Source organism: Octopus sinensis, linkage group LG9 (genome assembly GCF_006345805.1).
Source record: "Octopus sinensis linkage group LG9, ASM634580v1, whole genome shotgun sequence".
NCBI lineage: Eukaryota > Metazoa > Mollusca > Cephalopoda > Octopoda > Octopodidae > Octopus > Octopus sinensis.
In genome coordinates, this window is record NC_043005.1 from 15073210 (window position 1) to 15098485 (window position 25276).

The 25276-nt window shown below is 37.4% G+C and overlaps 1 protein-coding gene across 3 annotated transcripts in view; it reads left to right on the top strand.

The window, feature by feature from the left end:
* LOC115215880 (beta-1,4-galactosyltransferase 3-like) overlaps window positions 1-25276 on the top strand; it is a 91520-nt gene that overhangs the window by 41297 nt on the left and 24947 nt on the right. For all 3 annotated transcript variants that reach the window (XR_005000579.1, XM_036505796.1, XM_029785226.2), the window contains one exon: window positions 17525-17744. Coding sequence is in view for 2 of the 3 variants with exons in the window: in XM_036505796.1 (XP_036361689.1) it covers window positions 17525-17744 (220 nt within the window). In the remaining variant the exon portion in view is untranslated. The remainder of the gene's footprint in view (window positions 1-17524; window positions 17745-25276) is intronic.

A 25276-nucleotide genomic window follows, 5' to 3' on the forward strand; every position in this document is an offset into this window, starting at 1 on the left:
CTCCCCAGCTGGACGGGACACCAGTCCATTGCAGCGTTACTCATTTTTGCCAGCTGAGTGGACTGGAGCAATGTGAAATGAAGTGTTTTGCTCAAGAACACAATGCGTTATCTGTCCAGGAATTGAAACCACAATCTTACGATCATGGTGCTGACACCCTAACCACTAAGCCACGCACCTCCACAGACATACTGCATCCTCTAAAAAGTCTATTTATATATACTCATAAATTCTAATAGTCACTACAGCAGTAACAGGCAAGGCAGGCTTGGTCAAAAGTTTGGGATTTACTATTCTTTTGCACTTAGTGTTGGTGGTGTTCAACCTAGCATCCTGTCTTGCAGGTAAGGGTGGGCAGTAAAACTATTGAAGTTGCAACTATTTCTGTGTGTGTGTAACTTTTTTTCATCTGAACTTAGTGGGAAAGATAGGGTTTTTGGAAAACTGGGGTAGTAGTGTTCTGAGGTATTGCACATATGTCTGGGTGTTTGGAGGTGGTTTTTCAGGTAGTGACAGAAACTGTGGGCATTGAAGATTGTTAACAACGATGCTCTTTATATGTCCAGGTGATCTCTTTACTCTTTTCTCTTTACTCTTTTACTTGTTTCAGTCATTTTGACTGTGGCCATGCTGGAGCACTGCCTTTAGTCGAGCAAATTGACCTCAGGACATATTCTTTGTAAGCCTAGTACTTATTCTATTGGTCTCTTTTTGCCGAACCGCTAAGTTACAGGGACGTAAACACACCAGCATCGGTTGTCAAGTAATGTTGGGGAGACAAACACAGACACACACATATATATTTATAAACATATACATATATACGACAGGCTTCTTTCAGTTTCCGTCTACCAAATCCACACACAAGGCTTTGGGTGGCCTGAGGCTATAGTAGAAGACACTTGCCCAAAGGTGCCACGCAGTGGGACTGAACCCAGAACCATGTGGTTGGTAAGCAAGCTACTTTTATTCACATAGTTTGCCACAAGAGCAGTACACAGAGTAGCTTTGGGCTGGACAAGGACATTAATGTGATGAGGATGATAACAATAAAGATGAATAAAAATGGGAGGGGCACCCAAGCTACTTTAGCCACTCCTGTGCCTATTTTTAGTATTTTTTTTGTTTATTTTGTGTATAGGTATAGAGTGATTATGAACCCAAGTGAAATGTACATAAATCATGATTGATCTAATGTATCAATTATAAATACTGGGTTAAATTCATTGTAGAATGTAATTGAGTCTTATTTGGGTGGAAGTTCAAATCCTGATGGCATTGTTTTTTTTTCTTTTACATCTCTTTAAGCCTGCTAGTGTCTGGTATGTGAAACTTTCAACTGGTAGCAATTGTATTTGCAAGTTGTTTGCAAATACTCAATTACAATGTTACCAATTATCCATTTATGTCCTAAACCTGACCAACAACTCACCTAACCCCCTTGTCAACATAATTTACCATGGAATTGTTCTGAGTTCAAATCCTGCTGGCATTGATTTTTGCCTTTCATCATTCTAAGGTCAACAAAATAAAGTGTCAGCACTAACCTTTACTTTTCCTATACAAAAATGACCCATGGTGGAATACCACTCCTACATCTGTAACAGTACTGTTAATAACTCATACTAAAATCCTTTAATGTATCCCCTCCCCCAAAAAGTTTGGAAATCATTCACCAACATACTCCAAACTCTGGTTCACAGACATGCTATCTCTTCACACAATCTCTTCTGCAGCAGAGTCCTCTGTTCTTTGAATCTGTCTGATTTCATGTCATTTCTACTCAGGCCTACCTAACACATTTGCTTCACCTTCCCTTATCACCCATATTTTGTTCACCCCATTTCCTCCAGGCTCCATACTAAGGACTGAGCAGTCCTTCCTTTCCAGAATTTCAACCCACTGAGGTTCCTTCTCCTTTTTTTCCCCACAACTGTCAGCTGTTGAAGTATATCAGTTGTCAATCTCTCTCCAGTCACAAGAGTATGAAGGTTGAATACAGCTCCTTTCTCTAGTCTATGCCATTAAAAATAAACAAACATATTTGTAGTTGCACTGAAGTTGATAAGACCCAACTTAGTTGAAATCTAAATCTTTTAGTTGTTAAACCCCTTTCAGTTTAAAAGATAAAAATGTATGCATCAGTATTTCAGCTAGAATCTCTCCCAAATTTTTTCTGTCCTTATGTTTTTGTTAAAAATCATTATTGTTAAAAATTTTAAAAAAAATTTAGTCTGGTGTGATGATAGGAAGACCTTATTAAAGTTAGTAATTTGTGAAAAAAAATTGTTTTCTTCCTTGGGGTCAAAATCAGTAAGGTCAGGCAAACTAGTGCATAGAATTAAGCTACATCAATTACATGTTCTGAGTTCAAATCATGTAAGATTGACTTCGCCTTTCATCTTTCTGGGGTCACCAAAATAAAGTGTCATTTAAATACAGGGATCAATTTATCAATCATACTTGCTAAATTCCTCATTTATATTAAGAATGTTATTATTAAGGAGCGCTTGATTTTATTTCCCTACATTTTGAGTTTGAAGTTTGCTAAGATATCCTTTGGGGGCTTACAAAATAAAGTCCCAGTCAGTTATTGGAGTTGATAAACTGAGTCTTTAAGAAATCCTTATTGATATATTTTAAAAATTCAGCCCTCTTACATCTTGGAAACATTTTATTTTCCCCTTGGTAGAATGCAATTAAAAATCCCTTATATCGTTCATTCCTTAATGATCTGAAGTTAAATCTTAGCCAAGTTTGACATCTCATTCTTTGAGAGTTAACGAATTAAAATAATAGTTAAGTATTGGGAATGGTTTAATGAAGTATTCCCTTTCACATGAAATTTGTGGCTTTTTGTCTATAGTAGAAATCTATATTATTGATTTCTATAGCCTGGACAGTGAGGACAATAACAACTCTTAATTGAACCTCTCACATCTTAGAAAACGTTCTGTCACCTTTTCCTCTCCTCTTTCTTTCCTGTTTCTACTAGCAACATCTTATGGGAAAAATAATCCTAGTATGGATCAATTTTCATCCTTACATTACTTACTATACAACCTAAATCAAGGTTATTCTGTTTTCTAGTTGGTTTTTATTATACTAGAGAGGACAAGATGGTAGCAATAATGGTAGTGGTGGCAGTGGTGCTTGTGATTTGAGGCTGTTTAGCTCTGATGAAGTGTGGCCCTGATAAAACAGACCTATAATCAAAGATGTTCCAAATGTGACCATCTTTTTTTTTTATTCTCTTACTTGTTTCAGTCAGTTGACTGTGGCCATGCTGGAGCACTACTTTTAGTCAAACAAATTGATCCCAGGACTTATTAATTGTAAGCCTAGTACTTATTCTATTAGTCTGTTTTGCCAAACTGCTAAGTTATGGGGGACATAAGCACATCAACATTGGTTGTCAAGTAATGGTGGGGTGACAAATACACACACACACACACACACACACACAAACACACACAAACACACATACACACAACAGGCTTCTTTCAGTTTCCGTCTACCAAATCCACTCACAAGGCTTTGGTCGGCCTGCAGCTATAGCAGAAGACACTTGCCCAAGGTGCCACGCAGTAGGATTAGAACCCGGAACCATGTGGTTGGTAAGCAAGTTACTTACACACAGCCACTCCTACGCCATACTGCATTTATTTATTTACTTTTTTGCAGGATTAATATTTCTAGGACTGTGTAATTTACTGCATCTTGCCCATTTCTTAAGACATAAAACTATATATTTCTTTACTACCCACAAGGGGCTAAACACAGAGGGGACAAACAAGGACAGACAAACGGATTAAGTCGATTATATCGACCCCAGTGCGTAACTGGTACTTAATTTATCGACCCCGAAAGGATGAAAGGCAAAGTCGACCTCGGCGGAATTTGAACTCAGAACATAACGGCAGACGAAATACGGCAACGCATTTCGCCCGGTGTGCTAACGTTTCTGCCAGCTCGCCGCCTTAGAAGACATAAAAGTATATGATTTGAGGGAGGTTTGGCTACTATTTTTAAGAGGTTGAGCAACCACTTTTTGTACTTCCTTGCTGCTGCTGCTGTTAGCCAAATTTTCTTTCCTTCTCACTCACTCTAACCCTTACAACCCTATTATTGGTGGAGAAAAAGTGGAATAAGTGCTGTTATTGTTTCAGAGTTTTACACTATTTTGATTGGTTTCATGCATTAAAAACACAGTTTTTTTTTCTTTATTTTATTTTTGTTTTGATTGATTTCTTTTGATTTCTTGTGATTTCTTTCTTTCTCTGTTTCTCTTTAACTTTCTTTCTTACTCTCACTATCCTCTTTCTCTCTTTCTTTTTGTATTTGTCTCTCCATTTCAACCAGTCTCTCTCTCTCTCTCTCTCTCTCTCATGCTTTCTGTGTCTATTTTTTTATTGTTTTTCATTCTTTTATTTTAGTCCCTTTTTATACCCTTTTCTTTTTATTTTTGCTTTGTTTCCTTACTTTCTTTCATTCTTTGTTGTTTGTCTCTGTCTCTCTCTGTCTCTCTGTCTCTCTGTCTGTCTCTCTCTCTCTCTCTCTCTCTCTCTCTCTCTCTATCCCATTCTTTCTGATAAAACTCATGAACCATGCTTCAGAAATATTGCCTCTTATCTTTTCACATTAACTATTCTCTATAAGTGGAATGTACTCAGTCAAACTATTGCCTACTGCTCATTTCATTAGAAGCAAGCACACAGCATATGAACAACAAGGAACCACTGTATAGGTGTCTGACCTACTAGAAATAGTAGCCAAATATTCTTCATATAATACCCTGCAATCTTAAAAGAGAGCTGGAGTAGTTTGGATAATGATGAGTGATCTGGAAGACCTACCATGAGCATTACCCCTAGAAATGTGGAGAAAATTCATCAGCTTGTGCATGAGGATTGACTGAGGGCAATCAGTGGCATTGCTGATGTTGTCGGTCTGTCATATGGGTCTGTGCAAGCAACCCTAATGTCTGAACTGAACATGTGGCATGTCTCTGCCAAGTTTGTCTTCTGCCTGTTGACTACTGAGCAGAAAGAACATTGCGTCGAAGTCTGTCAAAATCTCCGTCAATGTGCCACTGGCTTCAAGGATCATCACCAGTGACAAGAGTTGGGTCTACGTGTATGACTCTGAGATGAAGCAGCTGTAGTCACACAGGAAGAGCTCTTCATCTCCCCAACTGAAGAAGGCCACAGCATAGTCAAGAGCATGTTCATTGTGTTTTTCAACAGCCACTGTATTGTGCATCGAAAATTTGTCCCCCAGGACCAGACCATCAATCAAGAATTCTACTGTGATATCGAGAATTCGTCCCCAGAGCCAGACCATCAATCAAGAGTTCTACTGTGATGTTTTGAAGCATTTGAGGGAGAACTTTTGGCAAAAGCAGTCAGATCTGTGGAGGGCAAAGAATTGGATTCTTCATGATGACAATGCACCCTGTCACCAAGCTCTCCACACTCAAAGGTCACTGTTTTAACACTGTTGTTGAGATCAAGAGTAAAACACAGAAGGTCCTTCATTTGCTTGCAGAAAACGACTTCCAAGCTGGATTCCAAGAACACTGGGACTGGTGTATTGTTGTGTAAGGTGACTATTTTGAAGGGGATTATGTTAAAACTGAGTTAAATAAGCTATATCTTATTAAACATAACTAGTCTGGGAACTTTTTGATACCACCTCATACAACAATAATGTTGGTTTCAAATTTTGGTGAAGGGCCAGGAATTTTGGGAGAGGGTGCTTGTTGATTCCATCTACCCCAGTGTTCAACTGATACTTAATTTATTGATCTCTGAAAGGATGAAAGGCAAAGTTGACCTTGGCGGAATTTGAACCCAGAATGTGCAGACAGACGAAATGCCACTAAGCATTTTGCCAGCATGCTAATGATTCTGCCGGCTTGCAGTCTTCATACAGCAATAATATTAGCAACAATAATATTATGACTGACACAGTTACTATCACGACAACCACTGATGTTGCACTGCTGACACAAATAACATTATCACAACTCAAAGCATTATTACAGGGACACTACTGACACAAATGCCATCACCATGCCTACTACAACAACAACATTAACAACTATATCATCACTACTGTGCAAAATACCACCATCTACAAGGAATCCTCCACAAGATCGCTCAGCCTCCTAAAAATACCAGACAGATCTCCTCTTACTGTCCTTAAAAGGATTCACTGGACTGTCTAGTTACTGTGTATATAAAATATGGGAAGGTCATAACTGGAAAGTCTTTGATCATAAGTTTGCTCATTCAGCTCTAGTCTAAACAACAACAACAACATCAACAATTAAATTATTGATAATATAAATGTTATCATTATTGCTATGAACAATGGCTAAATGATTGCATCTTGATATTGTCGCCCACCATGCTAAAATTTGCAAGTAAATTCCCTTCAGATTACATCTCTCCCTTTTACTCTCTTTTACTTGTTTCAGTCATTTGATTGTGGCCATGCTGGAGCACTGCCTTTAGTTGAGCAAATCGACCTCAGGACTTATCCTTTGTAAGCCAAGTACTTATTCTATCAGTCTATTTTGTCGCGAACCGCTAAGTTACGGGGACATAACCACACCAGCATCGGTTGTCAAGTGATGGGAGGACAAACACAGACACACAAACATATACACATGCATATATATATATATATATATATATATATATACATATATATGACAGGCTTCTTTCAGTTTCTGTCTATCAAATCCACTCACAAGGCTTTGGTCGGCCTGAGGCTATAGTAGAAGACACTTGCCCAAGGTGCCACGCAGTGGGACTGAACCTGGAACCATGTGGTTGGTAAGCAAGCTACTTACCACACAGCCACTCCTACGCTTATTCAAAAGAGGATACATGGAATATTATAGTCCTAGATATATTGTCTGATTAAAGAAAAAATGGGTTATAGTCACTGCTTGAATGACTTTTATGGCAGGTATGCGGGATCAGAGCTGCTTTTGGGTGAAACAACAGAGAAAGATACTTGGGTACATTAGATAAGGTACTCCCAGAAAAAGAACATACAACATGTCTTGGATACCTTGCATCCATAGCTCTGTTGGATCAGAGATGGCCTGGGGCTAAGCAGTAGCCACAAAAGAAAACAATGTTTTAAAGGACAGATATGAAGAAAGTGATGAGAATAAGATGTTGTTAGGGTGTTTTCTTACTCTTTATTATAAAGGTTTTGTTGTTTAAATCCAGGTCAGCCCTTAAAGAGTAGACAGCTGGGCTAACCATTTACTGTTTTTACAAACATTGTTTATTTCTGACAACATTATCCTATCATCATCATCATCATCATCATCATCATTTAGCGTCCGCTTTCCATGCTAGCATGGGTTGGACGGTTCAACTGGGTCTGTGAAGCTGGAAGGCTTCGTCAGGCCCAGTCAGATCTGGCAGTGTTTCTACGGCTGGATGCCCTTCCTAACGCCAACCACTCTGTGAGTGTAGTGGGTGCTTTTTACGTGCCACCTGCACAGGTGCCAGACAGAGCTGGCAAACGGCCACGAAACGGATGGTGCTTTTACGTGTCACCGGCACGGGGCCAAGCGATGCTGGCAACGGACACGAACGGATGGTGCTTTTATGTGCCACCGACACGGGGCCAGACAGAGCTGGCAAACGGCATGTTTCCCAATATTTTTTTTAACCATTAAATTATGATTTGACAAAGAAAGAGAGAGAGAGAGAGATTTGGCTACTATTTCTAGCATTCCAAGTGACTACATAGTGACTCCATTGGTTAAACTGCTATAAAAAGAAGCATTGATCCCAGTTAAGGAGTTGAGTAAACAAAACGCTATCTTGATGAATATGAACAGGTGTTATTGATTTTACAGTGTCTTTTTGAGTCTTCATAAAAATAGCAGGAATAACTGAAACAAAACTAATTGAATCTTTCAAGCGAATCATTGTGTAGCAACGTTTTAGGCATTGCATTTTGTGTTTTACACTCTCTACTGCCAAATATTAAGTAACATTTAATACATTATGTACATGTTTAGCATTATATAGACAAATCTTTATATATAAAACTGTAGATGTGTGTGTGTCCTGTCTACCCCGAATTAGATTCCTAACTACTCCCACATTTTGCGGTGCACTTTAACCAAAAGCGGGTATCTTATAGTCGTGATTCATATCGAGCCCTTCTGGGTATTAGCGTGTGTCTATGATGAGTCTATGATTAAAAAAAAAATTTACCATCATTTTTCCGCATTTTTAATCCATTTTTCGCTCGGTTTTATATAACGGAAGTAACTCTCTAAAAATGCTTATATAGCTATTTCCCTTACAAACCCGAGCAACGCCGGGCGATACTGCTAGTACCCAATAACATTCAATTCAATACTTATGTATTTAACACCTCTGTCAACCTTATTCTTTTATCGGTTTCAGTCATTTGACTGCGACCATGCTGGAGCAGCATCTTTTTAGTCAAACAAACTGACCCCAGGACTTATTCTTTGTAAGCCTAGTACTTATTCTATCGGTCTCTTTTGCCACACCACTAAGTTACGGGGACATAAACACACCAACATTGGTTGTCAAGCAATGATAGTGTGTAACCTGGAACATCTAGAGGGTCTTTTTCTTGGTTTTTACTTGAAATATTTTCACTTACTGAGACATGTTTGCAAACCATTTAAATTTAACGGGAAGGAAGGAGGGGTTATGTAGGGTAAATTTTGTCTGACCTCCGAAGCATGTCAAATGTTAAGAAATACATGTAGTAATCTTTAAAAATATTAATGATGATGATAATAATAACAATAATAATACTTGTAATATTAACAAGACCAAAGAAGCTCATCATTTTTCTCTCGTCTCCCTCATCCCTGTTTTACACTTTATTCCTCTGCCCTCAGCCTCTTCTCTCATGCCTTGACTTAGCTCAGTTCATCAAGAATCTATCTTCTGCATAGTTTATGTGCTACAAATATCAGTTCGTACTATTAATGACAAGTGAGAAGATGTCTCTTGGTCTTAAGGGCAAAAACACAGAGACTATGGCAATCTCATAGAAAACAGAAAGTATCACCAGTTTGCAACTTAAGAATTAAGGGAACAACACTGAGACAAGTTGATAGTTTTAAGCATTTAGGAATGCATCTGATAGGAAAGAAACATCTAAAAAATTAAGTGAAGAATTGGACTAGCTAAAACTGGTGAGATCAACCATACATTATCAAAAAAAGCTATCAATGAGAGAGAGGAAAATACCCCTCAGGGCATATATAGAACCCATCATTACATATGGTTGTGTAACCTGGAACATCAACAGATAAATGTAACAACTTATCGATGCTAAAGGTGTGCTAAGCAGAGTAACAAATATCAAAGTGCTCAAATTAGCAAAGACCACCAAATAAACTTATCATAAGGAGATGTTGGACACTTTGAGAAGAAAAATCCTTGGGCAATTGGTGATGAATGGGAAACTGAAAGAAATGAGTGGGAAACCAAGGAAAGGGGGGGAGAAAATACTTGTTGGCCTTCCCAGCTGGTTTCAGAGGCATACCACAGAATGAGAAAGAGGGAGAAAGAGGAAGGTAGATGGGGATGGAGAGAGAGAGAGAGAGACCTAGCTCAGCAACAGCTTGCCAGAAGAGAGGTATCTCTGTATGCCAGTGTAAAAGAGTATGCCAAATTATGTACCTTTACATCAAAAAGTTGTGTACCTTTGCCATTTGATAGAGGTTAATTAAACAAGTACCAGACCAAAATTAGTACTGGTGATGGGAAGGAAGGTCAAAATGATTGATTTAAAAGGTCCATAAGGTCGTGCCCCAACATGGCCAGAATCCAATGATTAAAACCAGTAAAAGATTAAAAGAGTGTGAGCTGGGTAATGTAACTACAATAAACATAATTTAAAAGTACATACCATCTTCTACCAAAATACACTTGAAAATCTCTGACAAGTTGTGGTGCACCTGAGCACTGTATACAATAATTTCATTATTATTATTATTATTATTATTTTATAATTATAAGTTTTACATATTGGTTATTTTTTTAGCCTCTGTTCAGTCTTGATTGAACACACCTATGATCAATGATATTCTATCTGTTCCCATCCTATCTTCATTCTGGCATAGAGTATACAGTACAACATCCAATGTGTTCTTGCTATTTTCAGCCAATAAGATATGGTTTGAAGTTTTGCTTCCTACTTCTAGCAAGTTAAACAACCTTATTGAAGGCCTGTTGTTAGCTCTGGCTCTTTCCTGCTTTACACCAGTGTAAATATATAATGGAGGAAATGTTTAAAAAAAAATGGATCCGTTTCTAGGAAACCAGTTTCCTTTGACTTCAGCTGTTTTTAAATAGTATTTTTATAAACAAGAAATGCAGAATATTTAGGAAGTTTACATCATTTGAACATCCCCATGTAAACAAATTCTATGTATATAGCTAATTTTATTTATTTATGTATTCACTTCCTGCAGTATGGTTATTCTCATTAGATTTTGTTAAACTGCTGTATCACATGCTGTCAGAAACACAAAATAATAAATCTTTACAAAATTAAATATTTAATCCTACTTAACCTTTTGGAAAATTTCCTCCACGCTGTCTAAAAATAAATGAGTTTTTTTTTTTTTTATTAAAAAATTTTTGTTGGGAATGAGTCATGGTAACTACTGGAAACACATATACACCGTTAAATTGTTTTTTTTTTTTTGTGTGGCACCTTGGGCAAGTGCCTTCTACTCTAGCTCCAGTCTGATCAAAGCTTTGTGAATGGTGTTTGTAGACAGAAATTGAAAGAAGTATCTTGTGTGTGTGTGTGTGTGTCTGTATATATATATAGGAGGCACAATGGCCCAGTGGTTAGGGCAGCGGACTCGCAGTCGGAGGATCGCGGTTTCGATTCCCAGACCGGGTGTTGTGTGTGTTTATTGAGCGAAAACACCTAAAAGCTCCACGAGGCTCCGGCAGGGGGTGGTGATCCCTGCTGTACTCATTCACCACTCTTTCTCACTCTTTCTTCTGTTGGCCAGCGGGGTGGCGTCGTTCGAAGGCTAAAACAATTCGAACGCATTGTGACCAGCGATGTGTAGCAACATTTGATGGTCTGGTCGGTCACGTGATCACGTGATATATATATATATATATATATGAGGTTATGAGAGGTAATGGTGTCAAGAAGACCCAAAGGTGTCAGGTAATGCTGAGTAAGTGCTATGGACAGACTATAGTTAAGTTCCAGGTTCGGTGATTATGTGAATGAGGAGTTCAATGTAGGTCATATATCAGCATGTGTATATATATAAAAATTAACAGAATGAGATAAAAATCTCTGTCTCCAATGAAGGGATATATAAAATATCTCAGAAACAGCTGTAAGACCTATTTATAAATGTTCTGAAATCTTTCACAGCCTTGGATTTTTGTCATATTCTGTTAATTTATATATATATATGTATATATATATATATATATATATATATATATATGTTTTAGTTATTTGACTGCACCATTGATGGGGCACTGCCTTTTTTTAGTCAAAGAAAGCGACTCCCGGACTTATTCTTTGTAAGCATGGTACTTAGTCTATTGGTCTCTTTTGCCGAACTAAGTTACAGGGATGCAAGCACACCAGCATTGGTTGTCAAGCGATGGTAGTGGTGGTGGTGGTGGGGACAAACACAGACACACACACACACACACACATATATATATATATATATATATATATATATATATATATATATATATATATATATATATACATATATATATACAAATATATATGACAGGTTCTTTCAGTTTCCACCTACCAAATCCACTCACAAGGCTTTGGTCAGCCCAAGGCTATAGTAGAAAGCACTTGCCCAAGGTGCCATGCAGTGGGACTGAAACTAGAACCATGTGACCGGGAAGCAAGCTTCTTACCACACAGCCACACCTATACCTGTATATATATATATATATATATATATATATATATATATATATATATATATATATCATCCTCCTTACCTTGACCTCATGTGATAGTTATAAATGAGTGTCACTGTTGTGCAAGCAGTGTCCTGTGTTTCCAGTCTTCCATGCAAACATGTCTGGTCATGGGGGAAATATTGTCATAGTTGGAAGCTGGTGAAGATTGGTGACAGGAAGAACATCAGGCCATAGTATAAAAATTTACTGCAATAAATTCTGCCAGGTGCTTGCAAGCATGGACAAGGGAATTTAAAATAATGACGGTGATGATGGTGGGAGTGGTGATGATAATGCTGCTGCTGCTGATGATGATGATGTCATATAATATAAAGTATCAAAAGTTTAGCTGAATAGCCACAGACCTAGTTACTTGTGCCAGTAATTAGCTTGTAGAAAGGCGGAGAGCTGGCAGAAATGTTAGCACGGTGGGCGAAATGCTTAGCGGTATTTCGTCTGCTATTACGTTCTGAGTTCAAATTCCGCCGAGGTCAACTTTGCCTTTCATCCTTTCGGGCTCAATAAATTAAGTACCAGTTACACACTGGGGTCAATGTAATCGACTTAATTCCTTTGTCTGTCCTTGTTTGTCCGCTCTATGTTTAGCCCCTTGTGGGCAATAAAGAAATAAGAAATAAGTAATTAGTTTGTAGATGTGCATAAAATGTGCAACAACAAAACTGTTTCATTTTCATCACATGAACTGTGAGATCAAGTCAATGACCCTGTTAGTAAAACACCAAAATATTTCAAATGGTTTCTTTTAAAAACCATACATAACTTTTTATTAATATTAATTTCTTAAAAAAATTTGGAGGAAGAGTATCATCAAATAAATTACCTCCAGTAATTGATTAGTACTTGTTGACTCTGGGAAGATGAAAAGTGATGTAAGTTTTAATTAGATTGGAACTCAGAATGTAAAGTGATATATATATATATATATATATGTGTGTGTGTGTGTGTGTGTGTGTGTGTCTATGTATGTATGTATATATATATATATATATATATATGATGGCCGTCCACTTGTGACCAAGGAAGACCATTGCAGACCTTCTGGAACATTGTGCGCTCTAGGACTAACTTATATTTTGCATTTGCGGCTCCATTGGTGGCTAATGAGCCCTGCTCTTGACAAGCATATGCGACTGCAAACATTGCAGACCAAGCTTTCCCCATTCACTATACGAGCCGTGCACTTTCGCGCAGCTCGCTTAAGTTCTTCATGCTGGACACGTGCTCTCTCAAAAGTGTCGATCCCCTCCTTAACCTACTTCCTCCATCCGTGTCGATGACAGGCATTGTTCTCCCAGTCAGTGTCCTGTATATCACAGGCCTTTAATGGGGACTTGATACAGTCCTTGAATTGCAGCCTTGGTTTCTGCCGGAGTCTCCTTCCATTCATAAGTTCTCCATAGAGCATCTGCTTAGGAATCCTTCTATCCTCCATTCTAATAAGGTGTCCAGTCCACGCAACCGGTGCTTGTGCACCATCGCCTCAATACTCAAGATATCAGCTGTCTTCAGGATCTGTGTGTCTGGAATTTTTTGAGGTCCAGCCAACATTGAGAATGTGTCTGAGACATCTCTGATGAAAACGTTCAAGGACCCTTACCTGACGTTTGTACAGAGACCATGTCTCACATGAGTAGATATATCATCATCATCATCATCGTTTAACGTCCGTTCTCCATGCTAGCATGGGTTGGACGGTTCGACCGGAGATCTGGGAAGCCAGAAGGCTGCACCAGGCTCCAGTCTTATCTGGCAATGTTTCTACAGCTGGATATATATATATATATATATATATATATATATATATATATATATATATACTGCATGGCATTTTGGTTGGAATTCAATGATTTTTACTAATTCACTGACCTTGATTTTTAAAATATATTAGATAATTCATATCATTTTTATAATTTATTTTCTGATTTCTATTTTTTTAAAAAACTTTTAATATGATTTTAATTTTATGTGAAATGAAATTGGCTGCTTAGCTTATAAGTAATAGATTCCTTTTTTTTTTTTACCTTTTTAATGAGCTCATGTCAATTTTTTTTACTATAAAAGTTTTGTTTCTAGATATGAAATTGTGACCATGTAAATTTTGAAGTGAATATTTATTTTATGAGTGCTGTGTATTAAGTCTATAAAATTGTGCATAAAGTATATATATGTGAAATGCATTAAGTAATCATCGTATTACAATTTCCTTCACTTTTCAATGAATTGCAGATGCATGACTATCTTTAGATACAGACACACACACACTTTTTTCTTTGTTTACTAAGGTTTCTGCCCATATATATATATATATATAAAAGTGAAGTTGTGTGTCTGTCTCCTACGATTTAGATTCCTAACTACCACCACATTTTGCGGTGCGGTGTAACCAAAAGCAGGTATCTTACAGTCATGATTCATATCGAGCCCTTCTGGGTATTAGCGCACGTCTAGCATGAGTCTACGATTTAAAAAAATTTACCATCATTTTTTCCCATTTTTAATGCATTTTTTTGCTATTATATAAGGGAAGTAACTCTCTAAAAATATATTATTAAATCTCAGAACGTAAAAAGCTACAGTAACACCCCCCTTTGTGGTTAGCCATATTGAGATGGGTATTATACGTTACATCTCTAAAAATGCTTATATAGTTATTTCCCTTTCAAAACCCGAGCAACGCCAGGCGATACTGCTAGTATATATATATATATATATATATATATATATATATATATATATATATATATATATATATATATATATATACACCTATAAATGCACATAAAAATACATAAATGTTAAATAGCATGATGATAAATGTTACTTTGCAACTTCATGCTGTTAATCCTCCAAATGGACAGACTACTTATGTATTTTGATTAATTTTTGATATAATATTTGCAATATTTTGAAAGGGTTTAATAAAATATCTCCAAGTTTATATATAGATTATCACTTTGATGTTGACCAACTAAAATCTCACTATATGATCTGGACTGAGATTTTAATTTAAATGTAAACATTTGCATTATTAGTACGTGGGCTGGTATTAAAAGTGTTAGTAAAAATATCTAACTGAACTGCACATTTTGGAAGAGAAGATGAGCTGATTAGATTAATTATAGTGCTCCACCAGTTTTTATTTCATTATCAGTTCTGGAAAGGTGAAAGGTCGTGTTAACCCTCTGTGGGATATGAACTCAGAACAATAAAGAGATGGAACTCACAATGTTTTCCACTTTACTTCTACCAACCCCTGCCTATTTTGTTATATATTGATTTAACTCTTTTGTTATTGTATTTCTGCTGAGATATGCTCCTTCAATAAATTTTGAAAACATTGAAGAATTTAGTAAAATATCTGTCATTTTTTTTTTAGAAGCACTCCGTTGGTTACGATGACGAGGGTTCCGGTTGATCCGATCAACGGAACAGCCTGCTCGTGAAATTAACGTGTAAGTGGCTGAGCACTCCACAGACACGTGTACCCTTAACGTAGTTCTCGGGGATATTCAGCGTGACACAGAGAGTGACAAGGCCGGCCCTTTGAAATACAGGTACAACAGAAACAGGAAGTAAGAGTGAGAGAAAGTTGTGGTAAAAGAGTACAGCAGGGATCACCACCATCCCTGCCGGAGCCTCATGGAGCTTTAGGTGTTTTCGCTCAATAAACACTCACAACGCCCGGTCTGGGAATTGAAACCGCGATCCTACGACCGCAAGTCCGCTGCCCTAACCACTGGGCCATTGCGCCTCCACATCTGTCATTATAAAGCTGGCATAAGGCAGCAAGCTGGCAGAATTGAGTTCTGAGTTCAAATTCCACCAAGGTCAACTTTGCCTTTCATCCTTTCGGAAATACTGGTGTCGATGTAATCAACTAGTCTCCACTCCTAAAATTTCAGGCCTTGTGCCTATAGTAGAAAGGGATTATTAAGCTGGTATTTTGAAACATAAATTAACATGAAATTACGAAGGAGGGTTTTAATTTAGATCACTTTAACCATTTTGTTAATCAATTTTTGTTGAAATACACTGCTTTTACATTATTTACATTATTTACATTATTTACATTCGACGGTTATTTCTCCTCATCTTGTTTGTTGTTAACACAACGTTTCGGCTGATATAATTTCCAGCCTTCTTCAGGTGTTTTGGGGAAATTTCGAACCTGGGTTCTCATTCCTAAGGTATTTTTCGATGTTGTTGTTATTATTATTATTATTATTATTATTGTTGTTGTTGTTGTTAATGTTCAGGTCACTGCTTGAAATTGAACTCGGAATCTTGGGGTTAGTAGCCCGTGCTCTTAACCACTACGCCATATGCCTGTTGTGTTAAAAACAAACAAGACGAGGACAAATATCTGTCGAATGTAAATAATGTACATAATTCCTCATCTCTTAAATATACAACTGTACACTGCTTTTGTTTCAATTTAAAAATAATGAACTACTCTTTTACTCTTTTACTTGTTTCAGTCATTTGACTGCGGCCATGCTGGAGCACCGCCTTTAATCGAGCAACTCGACCCCGGGACTTATTCTTTTGTAAGCTCAGTCCTCATTCTATCGGTCTCTTTTGCCAAACCACTAAGTAACGGGGACATAAACACACCAGCATCGGTTGTCAAGCAATGCTAGGGGGACAAACACAGACATACAAACACACACATACATATAATATATATATACATATATACGACGGGCTTCTTTCAGTTTCCGTCTACCAAATCCACTCACAAGGCTTTGGTCGGCCCGAGGCTATAGTAGAAGACACTTGCCCAAGGTGCCACGCAGTGGGACTGAACCCGGAACCATGTGGCTAGTAAGCAAACTACTTAGCACACAGCCACTCCTACGCCTGAAATGACTGAAACAAGTAAAAGAGTAGTTCATCATTTTTAAATTGAAACAAAAGCAGTGTACAGTTCTATATTTAAGAGATGAGGAATTATGTACAATTATTATTATTGTTGTTGTTGTTGTTAATGTTCAGGTCACTGCTTGGAATTGAACTCAGAATCTTGGGGTTAGTAGCCCGTGCTCTTAACCAATACTATACAACATAGATTCTTTTTAAAAAATTTTAAAACAATTTTTTAAAGCTATCTCTGCCTCTAGAAGATGTACCATAATTACCAAATGGCAATTAAGACAAGCTCCATTTGGGAAGGACAGACAATCTTAAGATTGAAGAATTTCTCCAAAGTTGACATGCCATTAAGGAAAAGGACAGGGTTAATGTCTTGCCACCTCTAGTGAAGCTGGTCTTAATTGCTATTTGGTAATTATGATGTGTCCTCTAGAGGTGGAGATAATTTTAAGAAGTCAAGAATTTATTTTGTATGGTATTTAATATACTTGTATGGTATTTGATATACTGTTTTGTTGACCCTGGGATTATGAAAATCAAAACTTGATCTCATCAGGACTTGCTCAGAATGTACAGAAAATATGTGACAAAAACTTTTTTCTATACTTTTCTTTTCTTCTTTTCTAATACAGAGGTTCCAGTCTGTTATTTACATCATAATGGTACTGATGCTAAGGCATTGCAGGAAGATATTCATCAAACTTCTAGCAACCATATACCTGGTATTAATAATATATTCAGTGATCAATTATAACTCGCGTTGTCGTACCACTATGCCTGATGTTCTTGATTATCGATATTTAAGTGATCCAATCTATTTCAATAAATGCCGGATTGATTTTCCTGCTTTGGGTAAGTTGAATTTTCACACCAATTTTTAAAATATCATCTTTTACATGTAGGGATTTCTGTGAAGAGGGGAATTGATTTTCCCACTGTGTTGCTATTCACACCTACGATCAAAGATATTAAAATTGAGATCATTCTTTCCATTTTTAGGCATTAGTCTTTTTTCTTACTGTTATTGTTTAATCTCAGACTAGAGCAGAACTACAATCAAAAACTTCCCAGTTCTTACAATTCTACTTTTTTTTTTACCAAACATACAATATTCTATTCTATTCTATATTCTTTTACTTGTTTCAGTCATTTGACTGCGGCCATGCTGGAGCACCGCCTTTAATCGAGCAACTCGACCCCGGGACTTATTCTTTTGTAAGCCCAGTACTTATTCTATCGGTCTCTTTTGCCAAACCGCTAAGTAACGGGGACATAAACACACCAGCATCGGTTGTCAAGCAATGCTAGGACAAACACAGACACAAACACACACACGCATATATATATATACATATATACGACAGGCTTCTTTCAGTTTCCATCTACCAAATCCACTCACAAGGCTTTGGTCGGCCTGAGGCTATAATAGTAGACACTTGCCCAAGATGCCACACAGTGGGACTGAACCTGGAACCATGTGGTTGGGGGTTCAGTCCCACTGCGTATCTTGGACTACATTTTCCAGTGTGTCTTTGTTGTTGTTGATGATAATAATGATGATGATGATAACGCTTATGAACCATAGACATCTGTGACACACTCTTCTTTTATTCAAACATACTAAATCAAGTTACTAAGTTTTCCAATGTTTTTTTTGTTTTTTTTTCTAATTGGCTTTGTCAGAAGCACAACACTCCACCTTTGCAGGGTTTCTAAAACTGGAGGGAGAGAGAAAGGAAAAAAATGACCATGACATTGCTACTGGGTCATCTATACTTGGGTCAAATACTTGAATTGTTGCTTGTAGTAGAATAGTAAAACCTCCTAATAACAAGGTAATGGTGTTGTTAAATTGGGAAATAGAGGTGAGATCCATTGATAGCTCTGCTGTAATGATACTTACGGAGTATCATAGTTGACAGTATCATAATTGACATAGTTGATAGAGGTGGAGATAATTTTAAGAAGTCAAGAATTTATTTTGTATGGTATTTAATATACTTGTATGGTATTTGATATACTATTTTGTTGACCCTGAGATTATGAAAATCAAAACTTGATCCTAGCAGGACTTGCTCAGAATGTACAGAAAATATGTGACAAAAAATGCTAAAGGGTTAAAATGGGAGGTTTCTATCTTAGAATCAGGGACACTCCCAGGTAGGTTGATATCAAAAGAGTTGAAGATGATTTATGACAAAGATGCACGGCCACATATATCAATTACATCAACCTCAGGACTTACCTAGTATAATTGAAACAAAAATGAGCTTAGAGAAATAACTCAGAGTGACCAGTGGCATGTATTTGAACAACATAGATAAATACATAGCCAATAGATTAAATTATCATCTTAGCTTTTCTTTATGAATTTACATCTCCACACGAATGCTGGGCCTGTGAGAAATAGCAAGCAAATGGATTCAGTTCCACTGTGCAACCTCTTTAGCTAGAGTCTTCTACCATAGCTTCAGATCAACCAAAGCCTAACGAGTAAAATTTGGCAAATGGAAACTATGTGGCAGCCAGTCCACTTCCTGAAGAAAGTATGCTGCCCGAAACTGTTGACATCTTTTCGTCTCACAAAGAGTTAACATACAGTAATATTTCACTTTATGAGGACCTGCTTTATGAGACCCCAGGTTTATGAGTTTTATTTTTCAAGCACAAGATCCAAATTTTGAATGAAGTGCAAAAGAGTCTACTATCATAGCAAATGTTTCAGCATGCTATTGAGAAATTTATAGAGAGTTAAAAAAAAGCTTCTTCTAAGCAAAGAACTCTAGACTTGTTTTTTAAAAAGAAATCTACAAGTCTATCTATGAGTGCTTGTGAATCGGTGATAGCATCTACAAGTGATGGTGCACACAAGTTTAGTGCAAGTGAAAGTGATTCAGAAAACGATTATGATTATGATTATATTTATGATTATCATTATAATTATGATTATGCTTTAGTACACGATCGCAGATCAAGTCACTTGCTATGCAAGTACATCCCTATAATGTGATAATAATATTTTTTATTATAAATGAGCTTGGCATTCTTTTTACTTTACATAAAATATTCTTTACTTTCTACTGTTGTTTTATTGCCATTTATTTACGAGTGTTATGAATTCTATAGTTACAATATTTTTCTGGGAGCGAATTATGATTTATAACATTGCTACTGTGGAGAACTTTTTTATGAGTTTTCATTTTATGAGCAGTTTCCACGAACAAGTTAACTTGTATACTGAGGCATTACTCTTTTACTCTTTTACTTGTTTCAGTCATTTGACTGCAGCCATGCTGGAGCACCGCCTTTAGTCGAGCAAATCGACCCCGGGACTTATTATTTGTAAGCCCAGTACTTATTCTATCAGTCTCTTTTGCCGAACCGCTAAGTGACGGGGACGTAAACACACTAGCATCGGTTGTCAAGCAATGCTAGGGGGACAAACACAGACACACAAACACACACACACATACACACATATATATATATATATATATACATATATATGACAGGCTTCTTTCAGTTTCCGTCTACCAAATCCACTCACGAGGCATTGGTCGGCCCGGGGCTATAGCAGAAGACTTATGCACTTTATTTTATAAAAGGCAGCCACACTAACTTCATTAAAGAAACCTCTATGCTATCCCTTAACCTGTTAGAACAACAACCAAAATCTCAGTCATATCAAACCTTATCCTCTTCAAACAAAAAGGACTGAAAAGAAAAAGATTAGGTAATATAGTTCTGGATACCTGAGAAAGAAAAAGGAAACACAACCATCACTTCTGCTCAATCAGGACTAAATTAAGTCTAAACAACAATAAAACCTGCATGTTCTGCTTTTAACATTGGTAGAATCATTACAGCAGCATATAAAATTTTTTGCCATATTTAACCCTTTATATTCTGAGTTCCCTTTCTGCCAAGAATGATTTTGGGTTTTATATTCCTGGGGTTGATAAAATAATCAAACTATACCTCCTTGTCCTTATTTGAAGTATTGTGTCTATATTATTAATCAATATCTTAACAATTCTATTTACTTAGTTATTAGCTGCTCCTACAACTGAGATAATCCCAGCACAACCACGACATTTACCGGTAGCGAAAGCAAATAAATCCCACGCACAACCACCCACTCGTACTAACAAATGTACAATCAAAATGTTCTTTTATTGTTCTGCTTTATAGAAAATTAAAACCATAAATGATTTTTAGCATCAGTTGTCTTGGTGAGAAAACTATTATAATAGTTTTCTCACCAAGTATGGATCTTTTGATTAGTGTTGTCTGTAATGGATGGGCCTTCACTTAAGATATGTTTTTTTTTGTTAGTTTTTTTATGATGATGCGGAGGATGAAAACGGAAGAGATTTGATTGTATCCTACAAGACTTAGTTAAAGGAATGTCTGAAAGGAATTAAATAAAGCAAAACTATCTCATAAATGCTTGGCTTAATAAATAACAGTAATGATTTCCATCTTTTCACAAAGATAATCTTGGGGATATATACGATAAACATCACCCTTTCCAAGCCTAGCCAGGCCCATGGGCCCGGTTTCCTGGTTTCTGTGGCGTATTTGTTCCCCACAGCTGGATGGGACACAGTCCATCGCAGCCTTACTCAAGAAGCAGGAAGAGAGAGTAAGAGAAAGTTGTGGCAAAAGAGTACAACAAGGGTTGCCACCACCCCCTACCAGAACCTCGTGGAGCTTTTTAGGTGTTTTCGCTCAATAAACACACACAATGCCTGGTCTGGGAATTGAAACCGTGATCCTCTGACCGTGAGTCCTCTACCCTAACCACTAGGCCATTGCGACTCCACAAAATGTTCCTTATCGAGCCATTCCAGGCTCATAAGCACCAGTTTCTCAGTTTCAGTGATGTAGAAATTCCTTACCTGGACGGGACACCGGTCCGTCACAGGATTACTCATTTTTGCCAGGTGAGTAGACTGGAGTAACGTGAAAATGAAGTGTTTTGCTCAAGAACACAATGCATCGCTTGGTCCAGGAATCGAAACCACAACCTTACAATCATGAGTTCAACACTCTTAACCACTAAGTCATGCATTTCCACTTGGGGATATATATTGGATGAAATCAACCTCGAAATATAACTGGTAGTCATTTTATCAACTTCAAACTAAGTGTGTATGTGTGTGTGTGTGTGAATGATGTGGTGGCAGCGGAGGTGGTTGTAGTTGTTTAATCCTAAATAAGCTCTTAACAACAAGATCTACTATGAAAGATTGTTTCAATTATGACCTTTTCATCATTTTATTCAGATATAGGCACAGGAGTGGCTGTGTGGTAAGTAGCTTGCTTACCAACCACATGGTTCCGGGTTCAGTCCCACTGCGTGACACCTTGGGCAAGTGTCTTCTAGAATAGCCTCAGGCCGACCAAAGCCTTGCAAGTGGATTTGGTAGACCGAAACTGAAAGAAGCCTGTTGTATATATGTATATATATGTACATGTGTGTATATGCTGGTGTATTTGTGTTTGTCCCCCCAACATCACCTGACAACTGATGCTGGTGTGTTTACATCCCCGTAACTTAGCAGTTCAGCAAAACAGACTGATAGAATAAGTACTAGGCTTACAAAGAATAAGTCCTGGGGTCGATTTGCTCAACTAAAGGTGGTGCTCCAGCATGGCCACAGTCAAATGACTGAAACAAGTAAAAGAGTAAAGAGAGTATACGGATCTTTTCAGTTTGGATGCCAGTTTTCAAAAATTCAAAGTTTATTGAAAATTTTAAAATTTGGTACATTAATGTAGTTTTCCAAGCTGATTCACTTTTTTTCAGAAAATTTAAAAAAAAAGTTATAGAGTTTTAAAGTTTGATTATTTTCACCCAGTCAGAAAACAAGATTTGGAAGCTGTCATTTTGTGTGTGACATGTTTTAAACTCATGACAATGGTTTTTTTCTATCAGGCAACTAGGTTACACTGACAGTAATTACCTTGACCAAGATCAGCAATTAGCACATGACAATGGTTTGGCATATATTTACCTCAACCACTTTAAAGCAGCTAATTTTATTTATATAAACTGTCACCACTGGGCAAAATGTGGAGGCACGTGGCTTAGTGGTTAGAGCAGCGGACTTACAGTCAAGGGGTCACAGGTTCGAATCTCAGACCAGGCGATATATGTGTGTTTATGAGCGAAACACCTAAGCTCCTCAGTGTTCCGGCAGAAGGTAATGGCGAACTTCTGCTGACTCTTTTGCCACAACTTTCTCTCATTCTTTCCTCCTGCATCTTGCAGCTCACCTGTGACGGACCGGCGTCCCTTCCAGGTGAGGAACCTAAACGCCAAGGAAACCGGGAAACCGGCCCTTATGAGCCAGGCATGACTCAAGAAGGAACAAACAACTGGGCAAAATGCTCCTGCAGTGTTACTGCTGAAATAAGATCCCTCCACAGAGTGAGAAGAATTTGCTGAATGCATACGAATTTGATAGGAAGTCATAGTGTAAATGGTTGTGTAATCCACCAAAACTGCTGCTTTTATACTGTTATGGTGATGAAGTCTTGAACTGAGTTGGAAATATTTTCATGAAGAGCCTAACAAACCTATCAGATTCCTTGAAATTTGCATGGTGGCCTCTATTATCGATTCTGTGAATGATAGTGGATATTTATATCAACTGGTACACAAACAGGTACAAAACTACAGTAGATAGGGTTGCATATATTGTTGTCATCTGATTCAAAGCGAGTACACAGCACACATAAATTTACGTCAACTGATGTCATGGGATTAATATGAAACTGTAAATAAATCAACTTTTACTTTACAGACAACATATAATCCCTCATAACCCTTTTATTTTTTGGAATTTTCAGAAAATTTTAGCGAATTTGTATTCTTCACTCAAGAATTCAAATGATTATGCAAAAACCAAAAAAGAAAAAAAAATTGGGAGGTACATGATTTAAAGCCTATTTGGTTGTTATTTTTAGCACATCTCTCAATCAGAATACAAGTAGCAGAACACAGGGTAGAGCATATTTGTCAACATGTGCTATCTCGCAGATAAAAGAGTTATCATGTTTGGCTTGTTACTATAGAAACAGGCATGACTGTGTCTGTGGCTTACAATTGACTAAAATTACCCAAAATTTTCAAACTTTAAAAGATAATAACTCTTTATTGATTTACTGCAAAAATGAATTTCAAAGGAGTGATTAGCATATAAAACCATATCATTACACCAAATATGAGATCAATTCAAGCAGGAATTGAAAAGATTGAAAATTGGCTGCTAAACTGAAAAGATCCTTAGATCAGTCTCTGCAGGACTACATTATCTAATGTGTTCTATTTTTTTTTTTTTTTAAATATAGTATAGTGTACCTTGAAGGAGAATTACTTGTTATTTTTAGCTGGTTGAATGATCATATGGATGATTGAATTCGCAGTATATGATATCTTCACTTTCTTTGATATTGTGTCATCTCTTCAGTGAAACTCAAATCCTCAGATCAGGTCTTGCCAGTTCTTTGTGTATCTTTCCTTAAGGTGGCGAGATGGCAGAAACGTTAGCTCACCGGGCGAAATGCTTAGCAGGAATTCGTCTATCTTTACGTCCTGAGTTCAAATTCTGCCGAGGTTGACTTTGCCTTTCATCCTTTTGGGGTCGATAAATTAAGTACCAGTTGCGTACTGGTTCAATGTAATCGACTGGCCCCCTTTCCCCAAAATTTTAGGCCCACTTCCATAACTGATAGTTCCTGATATGTATTTTTAGTCACATTCTATAACTCATCCACTCACATTATATGTCTACTCTGCAACAGCTGCTCCTTTATTATGCACATGTGCTGGCTCATTAGTCAAGGCCACTGATGCACAGTCACATTCTCAACTCACTTTTGTACTCAAGCTATTGAAAGGGCCTCTGTGTAGTTGGATGACTTGCTAAATATAGCAGCCAAATTTCTCAAATACCACTGTTTTACAACCAATGAGGGAGCCACTTGACATCTTAGAATTAAGCACCATTTCTTCCTCAAATCTCACTCTGTTTTTTGACAGTTACATTAGGTATGTTGCACTCATCATCATCATCATCATCATCATCATCATCATCGTTTAATGTCCGTTTTTCATGCTAGCATGGGTTGAACAGTTCGACTGGAGTCTGGGAAGCCAGGAGGCTGCGCCAGGCTCCAGTCTGATCTGGCAGTGTTTCTACAGCTTGATGCCCTTCCTAACGCCAACCACTCCATGAGTATAGTGGGTGCTTTTTATGTGCCACCGGCACAGGGGCCAGAGGAGGCTGGTAAACGGCCACAATCACTTGGTGCTTTTTACATGTCACCGGCACAGACACCAGTCAGGTGGCACTGGCATTAGCCACATTTGGATG